Source organism: Diaphorina citri, unplaced genomic scaffold (assembly GCF_000475195.1).
Source record: "Diaphorina citri unplaced genomic scaffold, Diaci psyllid genome assembly version 1.1 scaffold3227, whole genome shotgun sequence".
Lineage (NCBI taxonomy): Eukaryota > Metazoa > Arthropoda > Insecta > Hemiptera > Psyllidae > Diaphorina > Diaphorina citri.
In genome coordinates this window covers 13,551-21,361 of record NW_007380638.1, presented here as the reverse complement: position 1 = coordinate 21,361, position 7,811 = coordinate 13,551, and the positions used below count along the sequence as shown (strand labels likewise).

At 37.1% G+C, this 7,811-nt stretch overlaps 1 protein-coding gene across 1 annotated transcript; it reads right to left on the bottom strand.

Annotated features, from left to right (window-relative positions):
• Positions 1-119: 119 nt before the first annotated feature.
• LOC113471900 lies at positions 120-1,447 on the bottom strand (the record flags this gene model as incomplete). Its single annotated transcript, XM_026831358.1, has 2 exons — positions 1,154-1,447; positions 120-332 (listed from the first exon to the last, which is right to left on the bottom strand). Coding segments are annotated over exons 1-2 (310 nt in total), but the record flags the coding sequence as incomplete, so codon positions are not given.
• Positions 1,448-7,811: the final 6,364 nt, after the last annotated feature.

Genomic DNA, 7,811 nt, shown 5'->3' with positions numbered 1-7,811 from the left:
GAAGATTGCTACCAAAGGAACTGGCACAAACAAGCAGTGACCAGTGTTATTATAGGGTTAGGTTAAATACAAAAAGGATCTTTCTTTTCCACTGTTGTGGCTTCTGCATAATTACCTACCTCTTTTTATCTCCAGCATACTTACATCAGTGCATGGATTCAGAAGCACAATAGATTTGATCTTGTAAACTTCATTCCCAATAGGCACTGTTCCAACAAGAACACTGTCTCGTATTAGAATGAATCGGTCAACTTTGTTGTACTTGACACGTCCCACGAGTCCATAAAACACACCAAGACATTCAATGTCTTGTCCATTTGCCAGCTCCCATGCTGAAATGAAAACAAGTTTGAGACTTTGATAGATGACTCAGTGCTATGTCGAGTCAAAAAATTAGTGACCAAGGTAAGACATGCTTTTTGAATTGGGTCTTTCCAGATTACAGGAATGGTAAAACCCACTCGGTACTTTTGAAGCAGACTGAAACTCTTTGTATATCTGCCACTGAGGTAACCCTTTAATGTGCAAGGTCATTGATTTTGCTCAAATTTTAGCATGTTATAGGTCTTTGGTCATAGATACCAGAATGGAAAATACAATTTTCATTATCTCAATCTTTCAACCCCCTTTAGGTCAATTTTCCAAATGTTGCAGAATCACAACACTGTGCTTCAAGTCCCACAGGTAGACACTGGTCTACTGTCATTTTAACATCCTGTAAGGCAGATAATCCCAATTTACCAAGTTTTATCTAGACACTATTTCCTTCTTACCTGGTTTAGCATCTAGTTGTCCTGTGGTCCTGTCAATCCAAAGCGTACTGTCCTTATTGAGTAAAATGTAATACTGTTGAGTCCAGAACAACTCCATTTGAGTGGGAGGATATCGGATGTTGCTCAGACAGTACTCTACCAAAAAAGTTATGTCCAGAACAAATATAGGGATATGTGCCAACTTTAAGTTCAGAAAAAAGTGAGTTTAAGCAAAAAGCTACTCCACTCTATTTTTAGCCTAAGTAGGTTATGGATAGCTGTTCTTTTTCCTCTTCAAGTCCCACAAACAGACACTGGTCTACTCTCATTTTAACATCCCGTAAGGAGTAAGGCAGATACTCTCAATTTACCATGTTAGCTAGACACTATTTCCTACTTACCTGGTTTAGCGTCTAGTTGTCCTGTGGTCCTGTCAATCCAAAGCGTACTGTCCTTGTTGAGTAAAATGTAATACTGTTGAGTTCGGAACAACTCCATTTGAGTGGGAGGATATTGAATGTTGCTCAGACAGTACTTGTAAAGTTGAAATAAAACAGGTATGAAGAAATAGCCTCCATTTAAAACACAAGGCGGTGATATCTCCCAAAGACGTTTTCTGCTTCTTCTAGTCCCTGGGTATCCTCTTCCTATTTACTTTTTTTGTTTGGAATTTTCAGACTTTTCCTGAATTTTCCTTTTTGTTTATCAATAATAAAAAAACAAAAATCTTCAAAATGACAAAATCAGCAAATCAGCTGATTTTTACAAGATTCGAGAGGGGAAGTTGATAGCGAGTGGTGGGAGGTCGGGGTGGGGGAACACAAAAAGGAGGGGAGGGACTGCTTCTTCTAGTCCTTCTCTTCCTATTTACTTTTTTTTTTTTTTGTTTGGAATTTTCAGACTTTTCCTGAATTTTCCTTTTTGTTTATCAATAAAAAAAACAAAAATCAAAAATCTTCAAAATCAGCTGATTTTTACAAGCTTCGAGAGGGGAAGTTGATAGCGAGTGGTGGGAGGTCGGGGTGGGGGAACGCAAAAAGGAGGGGAGGGAAAAAGTTTCGTTCACATCTGCAACGAATGGGTTAAAGCACCAGCCGTTCCTAAATAATTATCTTAGGGAAAGGGTGCTTTTCTTTCCAAGAAAACCTTGATTAAAGGTCTGTAAAACTTTTTTGTTTTGTTCAGTAATTCAGTTTGAAATGTATCTATGAGGATGGGTGTTCTAGAATCTAGATCGTAGATCCTAACAATTAGGGAAAGGGTGCTTTTCTTTCCAAGAAAACCTTGATTAAAGGTCTGTAAAACTTTTTTGTTTTGTTCAGTAATTCAGTTTGAAATTATGAGGATGGGTGTTCTAGAATCTAGATCGTAGATCCTAACAATAATTATTTTCTGCGGTTTATAAAGTGGGCGTGTGAGGCCCCGAGGCCTCCCGTTTTTATTTTGGGAAACACTGAAGTTTAAAAGTAGGGGAAGAGAATACAGTAGATTGCAGCTTCTCAATCGTCATTAAAAAAAATTTTAATCGGTAAAAAATGTAAAATACCTAATCGATTGATAAGAGATAAGAAGAAGAAGAACGAAGAAGTGAAGAAGACCGATTTAATTTAAATTTTTATTTAACTACCTATTTATTTTAAGTATTTTCCCGTTTTTATTTTGGGAAACACTGAAGTTTAAAAGTAGGGGAAGAGAATACAGTAGATTGCAGCTTCTCAATCGTCATTAAAAAAATTAAAAAATCGGTAAAGTAAAATAATCGATTGATAAGAGATAAGAAGAAGAAGAAGAAGAAGAAGAAGAAGAAGAAGAAGAAGAAGAAGAAGAAGAAGAAGAAGAAGAACGAAGAAGAACGAAGAAGTGAAGAAGAAGACCGATTTAATTCAAATTTTTATTTAACTACCTATTTTAAGTATTTTAACTAACTTAAATAAGAACTAGGTAGTGAATTTGAATTAGTGATTTTTGTTCCAAATATTAGCTCTTTAGGGTTAGGGTCTTCAAGGAGAAGATTTTCATTTCATTTTCATCAACTCTTCAAACCCATGGAAACTTGTGAAAATGTGAAGCTGTTCCTTTCAGTCTAAAATCACTCAGACAAAAACTTTGGCTATGAAATGTGAATCAAATCACACAGAAGACAGACAGTCTGATCTCTGATAGTAAGCTGAAAGCTCAATCCAAACCATGTGCCAAAACTCTTCAAGTACCTAGATATTCAAACTATAGCTGGATTTGATCCAAGCTGTAGACAGTTTTGTTTCTATACATTTATTATTAAGGTAAGTAAGCCTTGTCACAGGTAGTATCTGGCCATAATTATGGTAATTATTTGGATCCATTTCCTGTAGGGTTTCCCATGTTAGCTATGCACCATTGAAACTTACATGGCAGTACATTACATTACAATAATGTTGGTGTTTCTATTGACAGAATGAACTGCTCTAGTGCCTAAAATTGGCAACAAACATTGTGTAATTGACCAATCAAAAGGTTTAATGTAGGTACAACTAACCTAGCTTAAACATCAATTTTATTGGCTCTAAGCCAATGTTCACTGCCAAAATGGCAGTACATTACATTACAATAATGTTGGTGTTTCTATTGACAGAATGAACTGCTCTAGTGCCTAAAATTGGCAACAAACATTGTGTGATTGACCAATCAAAAAGGTTTAATGTAGGTACAACTAACCTAGCTTAAACATCAATTTTATTGGTTCCAAGCCAATGTTCACTGCCAATATAAGCTACTTGTTCAGAAGTCACATCAATGGAAAATAAAAAAAAAAAAAAAAAAAAATGTGAAGAAGCTCTCAGCTTCACCACAAATAAATCATGATTTACTCTTGAGTAGAAAGTAGCCACTAAGCGAGTTTAACGCCGGAGGCGTTCTCTAGCACCATACCCTTACCTAACCCTTAGAGCTCCATTATTATGTGGTCAAATTCTTAATAAATGAGGATAAAAATAAATCCCTCAGCTGGGATGGAACCCACGCCCTCCTGTTTACCAGGCGAGCGTCTTGACCACTCCACCGCCAAGGATAAGGGAGAAGGAGAGGGACAAAGGACCAAATAATGGCCCGCTTAAATCGTCCCTAATGTCTCCTAAACTACCCGACCTCAGTGGTGCAGTGGTTAACACTTTGGATCTGGAGGTTGGGAGTTCGAGTCCAAGTCTAATCATAAATTTATCAAGGCGTAATAATTTTGGAACGATATTTGTGACAAGCATTTAAGTATGCTTAACACAATTTAAAAAAATCCTTTTTATGTCTCCTAAACAAAGGTCTTACCTTGCCTGGGTACAGAGTTGGTAATGTCTCCCTTATTGTCAGGACAGTAGTAGAAGGAGTCTGAGTCGGTAAATATGCGCAGGATCTCGTCTTCAATTCTTCTCTCATGTTTTGTGATGTTTAGATTCTCCTTGTAATGTAAACTGGGACCCTTAGCCTGAAAAATCAGAATAATAATAATAATAATAATAATAATAATAATAATAATAATAATAATAATAATAATAATAATAATAATAATAATAATAATAATAACCACCACCAATCTGTTTTCCAACCAAGTGTAAAAATGCTTAACCTCAGTGGTCCATCTGGTTCTGGTTCACATTCAGCGTGTTATTTCCACTGACTGACTGACTGGTTCTATGACTATTGATCCCTGGAGAAGAACGTAAACCTACACATTTCTACTTAGTGCAAACACCCAAAAAAAAAAAAAAAAAAAAAAAAAAATCACCAATCTGTATTGCAACCAAGTGTAATATTGCTCAACCTTAGTGGTCCATCTGGTTCTGATTCGAGAACTGGATTCAGCTTGTTATTTCCACTGGTGCTTTGACTATTGATCCCTGGAGAAGAACCTAAACAAACGTACACATTTCTACTTACTGGAACTTGATTAATTGGCCTGGTGAACTGCCATGTAAATGTAAACTGCCATGTAAATGTAAATGTGAACTGCTATGTTCTTAGGCCAGCCACTCACTTTCAGGTACACCTGACAAGTAAACTGGATCAGGTCTGCCTGGAAAAATCACAAGATAACGATTAGCCCAGAGGTAACGCACTTGCTTGACATGCAGAAGGTCCCGGGTTCGAATCCCATCGTAAAAAAGTAATACTTACATAATAATAAAATCGTACTCATATTTCGATTGCAAATATTTCAAGGGGTTACTTTCTGGTGTTCTTGTGTTGACCCAGCACATAAATGGGAAGTATTGTGTCTCTTATCGCCGATCTAATGAGGTACATACTACAGGATGGCCATGCTATGACACAGACCACCCCAGCACATAAATGGGAAGTATTGTGTCTCTTATCGCCGATCTGATGAGGTACATACTACAGGATGGCCATGCTATGACACAGACCACACATCTACTTGATACCTATCTGATGAGCACACACAGTATCCTATCTGATACCTATCTGATGAGCACACACAGTTGAATATGGTAGGTATGTAGGTATAATAATGGGTAGGTAAGATTGGGTAGTATACCAACCTATGAGCACCTACATACCTAGCTTTATAATTATGACATTTTTTGTGTCATAATTTCCTTTCCCCATAAAGGAAGACAGGAGATGGATGATGAATACTTAATTGTCTTCCTCTTCACTCCCCACATATGGCAACCTTGTCTAATGCAAGCATATTTTTTTTTACACATATTCACAGGAATAAATACCATTTTAAGCACTAGGAAATAATCCAGAATATTTTACAGGATATTAGTAACCCCAAGTGATGTTGATACAGCCGTTTAAGTCGTACTCTTGGGGGTTTTTCCAACTGTGATTTTCACCATAATGTGCAAAAAAAAACTGAGAGAAAAATCAGGGGGTGGTAAAAAAAATCAGGGGTTGGTTCTTACTGGGTCCCTATCCTACCTATCCAAATTCCCATGCTTTACCAACTGAGCTACCAAGCACTAGGAAATAATCCAGAATATTTTACAGGATATTAGTAACCCCAAGTGATGTTGATACAGCCGTTTAAGTCGTACTCTTGGGGATTTTTCCAACTGTGATTTTCACCATAATGTGCAAAAAAACTGAGAGAGAAAAATCAGGGGGTGGTAAAAAATAAAAAAATCAGGGGTTGCTACTTACTGGGTCCCTATCCTACCTATCCAAATTCCCGTACTTTACAAACTGAGCTACCAACCCCTTGTACTAGTATAGGGTAAAAAAAGCCAATATAAACCTCAGTTTGTAGATAGCACCTACGTCAAAAAAAAAAAAAAAAAAAAAAAAAAAAAATAAACAGAAACCCATTTTTTATAAAACACCCCCCTCAAAAAAAAAAAAAAAAAAAAAAAAAATGTACCAGCCAGACAATATATATTGAGGGTGCAGGTGAAGTGGAGAAAAGAGAAGGAGGGGTAGATAGGGAAAATGAAGGAGAAGAGGAAAAAGGAGGAAAGGGGGAAAAGGAGGATAGAGAAAGCAAAAAAAGGGAGAGGGAAAGAGGAAGGGGGTAGGAAAGAGAGAAGTAGGAGGAGGAAGAAAGGATAAGGAGGAGGGAGACAGAGAGAGAGCCAGAGGTAGGAAGAGAGGCAGGAGAAGGAAAGGTAGGTAGAGAAGGAAGAAAGGTAGAGAGGGAGGCAGAAACAAGAGGGGAAATAAAAAGGAGGACGAGGAGGAGAGGGAGGGAGAAAATCTTTCTTACCTGTGCATTGGTTTGGAAGTTACTTGTTTTCAATTGGTTCAATGTACAGATGACAGGGTCATTCCACCATAACAGTTTGTCCATACTTGATAAATTTGACAAACATGTTTGTTTAAGTAACACATCAAAGAAATTTGGTCTAAAGATTTTGGGTGCATTTGTAGGTTTTACACCTATTTATTTTATTTATTATTATTATTTTTAAATTTTATTTATTCATATCTGAGCAAGTTTGAAAATTTTCCCCAATATTAACTCTTGGTACTTGTGCAGAAGTCAAGTCAGTGGAAGATTGCTACCAAAGGAACTGGCACAAACAAGCAGTGACCAGTGTTATTACCTATAGGGTTAGGTTAAATACAAAAAGGATCTTTCTTTTCCACTGTTGTGGCTTCTGCATAATTACCTACCTCTTTTTATCTCCAGCATACTTACATCAGTGCATGGATTCAGAAGCACAATAGATTTGATCTTGTAAACTTCATTCCCGATAGGCACTGTTCCAACAAGAACACTGTCTCGTATTAGAATGAATCGGTCAACTTTGTTGTACTTGACACGTCCCACGAGTCCATAAAACACTCCAAGACATTCAATGTCTTGTCCATTTGCCAGCTCCCATGCTGAAATAAAAACAAGTTTGAGACTTTGATAGATGACTCAGTGCTATGTTGAGTCATAAAATTAGTGACCAAGGTAAGACATGCTTTTTGAATTGGGTCTTTCCAGATTACAGGAATGGTAAAACCCACTCGGTACTTTTGAAGCAGACTGAAACTCTCTGTATATCTGTCACTGAGTTAACCCTTTATTGCGCAAGGTCATCAATTTTGCTCAAATTTTAGCATGTTATAGGTCTTTGGTCATAGATACCGGAATGGAAAATAAAATTTTCATTATCTCAATCTTATTTCAACCCCCTTTAGGTCAATTTTCCAAATGTTGCAGAATCACAACACTGCGCTTCAAGTCCCACAGGCAGACACTGGTCTACTGTCATTTTAACATCACGTAAGGCAGATATCCCCAATTTACCAATTTTTAGCTAGACACTATTTCCTTATATAAGATTGGGAAAATCCTACAATGCTGCAGTGAGCACCAAAGTTGTGACATAATAACACAAAGAAACTGCATTTACATTTTTTTTCTCTCAGGCTGAGTGAGAAGGCGGGTAGCTTGTCACCCCCGTCACCAAAAACCCCAGCAAGGTCGTATTTTATTATTTATTGATCTCTGTGGTAGGTACTTTCGCCAATTTTCAACTTCAACACCCTAACTGCCAAAGCATATTCCATGGTATTTACCCAGAGAAACCCATGTATTTAAATAAAAGATCTCCCTTAACATGAGACTCTTTAAAT